The following is a 2,756-nucleotide window of genomic DNA, read 5'->3' on the forward strand; positions in this document are numbered from 1 at the left end:
GGGGAAGAGTGCACTGGGCTTCACCGGACGGCTGCGCGTCGGACCCGTGTCCCACACTGGCGGGTCTGCAATGCCAAAGCTGAAGGGACACGTTCTGGGAAGCGCCCTGGGGGAGGATAACAATTTATCCGGCAGTACAGCGAATTTCTGCTGCTACCAAGAAAAGACAGAGCTCAGAGAGAAAGTGAAATAAAAACATATCTTATTTCTGTCTGCATAAACGATTGGGGCTGGGAAAGGCAGCGTGGGAGCTCCCTGGATAGAAGGAAGGGAAAAGATTTACAGAACCCAGAGAAGTTATGAAACCTTTGCTAATAGTTATTATAGCCTCTCATTGTGGCCTCCAGGTGTAGACTTTTAGGAGAAAATTTGTCCAGGTTTGGATGAGATAGTCTGTAATGACTTTGCTTCTAACCTCAGGCTCTTTCTCAGGCACTGAATGGCTTTTTTTCCACCGCTGGATTCTGTGGTGGCAGCTACTAAGCTTGTTCCCAGTTCCCAGCTGAAGCACCGGAAGAACAGCTTTCAGCATGAACTCGTACCTGACAAAGAGGAAAGTCTGAAGAACCTCTATGCCCGAAAGAGCCAAAGCTACTCATATTCTCTGTCTACAGAAAGCAGTCAACACAGCTCCAAGCACAGAGGCTTCTGTTCAGGTGGACTGCAGAGCAAGTATCTCACCAGTCAGACCAAGACTCTGCCAGCTAAATCAGTGGCCAGGCAGAAAGAAGGAGTGGACCGTGCATATCCCCTGAAACCAGTTTTTCACCACAAGGGTGTGAATGTTCCAATGGTCAACACAGCACAGCTCGGAAGTTCCCCATACATGGAGGAAGCTCCAAACAGTAGGCCTAGCTCAATGAGCAAAGGGAAGCCTCCAGCAGGGAGGTCTCAGCTAGCTGCAGTGCTCTCTCCTTGGACAGCAGAGCCTAAACAGTCAGCTTCTCATCTATACAGGAGAGAGCTGGCCTACATCCTCAAGTTGGAGGCAGATGGACAGAACCTGGAGGAGGAAATTAGAAAGAAAGAGGCCCTCCTCAGGGAGAAGCTGAGGAGAACAAAGGAGGAGCTGAGGAGGATTCAAAGAGAGAAAGAGCTTGTCAAGGCAGAGGAGAGAAGAGACAGAGAAGCAGAGAGGACCCATGAGCAAAAGGCCGCAAGGAACCCTGGAGAGACACCTGCCAGAGTTGCAGTCAGCCAAGGTGATGGTGGGGGGGACTTTGGTGGGGTGCAGTCTGCAGAGGCCACTCTCCCCAAGCCTGGCACTACCCTCCACCCTCAGGAGCTGGCTATGGGGAAACTCAAGAAGGAGCTGCTGGTGGCCAGCAACAGCAAAATTCGAGACCGCGTACCCACAAAGTGCTCAGCCTCTTGTTCAGAGCTGGCCCTAAAACCTAACCCCTCTCCCTCTGCCCTCTTGGACCAAGATCCTGGTGCCTGCCTGTCCACAGAGGTGCTGTACATGCAGGCTGCCAGTGCTGTGGAGCAGCAGGGGCTCGGACAGTGCAGCTTCTGCAGACGTAAGTTCCTCCACACCAGGCTTGAGAAGCACACAAGTATCTGCAGCAAGAGCCAAGGCTCCAAGAGAAAAGTGTTTGACTCCAGCAGGGCCAGAGCTAGGGGCACAGACCTGGAAAAGTATCAGCAGTGGAAGAGCTCAGAGAGGCCTCAGGTAACGTTCAGTCCCTTTACCTCCCTCAATGCGTGTCTGCTGCTCACATTCTTTCTGTCTTGACATCTAATTGTGCCTGAGAGGCGAGCGCCTTCACGCGTACAGGGCTCAGGGATGCAGTCCAGCTATTGCCTCTGGAGGGTGCTTGCCAAAGGGATGGATAGAGCAATTTAAAATCTAATAGATGGGGGGCGGGGGCCCTGACTTATCTTCTTGTGATGTGTCAGGAGTGTACTCCTGGAGAAAGCTCGGTCCTTGCTGCAGTCAGGATGCAGGCTGGGTCTGCTGCAGTAAAGCCCTGTGACATGAGGGGCTGCAGGGAACTGACTGGAAAACAGGTGATTACAGGGGCCACTAAAATGCAAGCAGTGGAAACACACAGCTTTGTTCCTGCAAAGCAGCAATAGCAACCTTCCCCAGTTCCTTGGCCCTGCTGCTTACTCTTCTGCTTATTCTCAAGCTTTTTCTAAGTATTGATGTCTCCATCAGTATTTCCTTCAAATCCTCCTTGGTGCTGGACTTCTTGGTGCCCTTTGTGGGACTCAGCTTCTCAGGGAGGGTTTTGCATCACCAGAGAATGCCCAGGGACAGGCATTCTGAGAACAGAGACATTCTGAGAACAGAGGCTGACGGTGGTGCCAGTTGCTCTGACTGCCTTTCCCTTCTGCAGAGTAAGCCACCCAGAGGGAACAACTCGAGACAGAAGCACGAGGTTTTCATCCAGACCCTGCGCCAGGACTGCCAGGTGCAGCAGATCCTCTCCAAGGGAGGGAAGGTGTCTGACCCATCCCCGCTGCCTCCCATCGAAAACCCAGACTACATCACCTGCCCCTACTGCAGATGCCAATTTGCTCCCCAAGCAGCCCAAAGACACATTCCCAAATGCAACCCCCCGGAGAACAGGGCCCCAGCCCCACTGCAGAGGAGGCGCTGCTGAGGTGGTGTCACACGGTTCCTGCTGCCCGCATTCCCTGCCTGTTTTCTGCCAGGTTTCCAGCCACTCACGCTGTCCCTACTCTCAGCACTGGCTGTGAGTGTTGAGCTTGTACGTACATGTGACAGTTTCACTGGGCTAGCCCTTGGC

General features: G+C 53.1%; 1 protein-coding gene across 1 annotated transcript; it reads left to right on the plus strand.

Annotated features, from left to right (window-relative positions):
* The first annotated feature begins 439 nt into the window (after window positions 1–439).
* On the plus strand, window positions 440–2,609 carry ZC2HC1C (zinc finger C2HC-type containing 1C). Its single transcript, XM_029084296.1, has 2 exons — window positions 440–1,677; window positions 2,345–2,609. Exons 1-2 carry the CDS (start codon window positions 440–442, stop codon window positions 2,607–2,609), a joined length of 1,503 nt encoding a protein of 500 aa, XP_028940129.1.
* The last annotated feature ends 147 nt before the right edge of the window (window positions 2,610–2,756 follow it).

Source organism: Antrostomus carolinensis, unplaced genomic scaffold (genome assembly GCF_000700745.2).
Source record: "Antrostomus carolinensis isolate BGI_N321 unplaced genomic scaffold, ASM70074v2 scaffold29443, whole genome shotgun sequence".
NCBI lineage: Eukaryota > Metazoa > Chordata > Aves > Caprimulgiformes > Caprimulgidae > Antrostomus > Antrostomus carolinensis.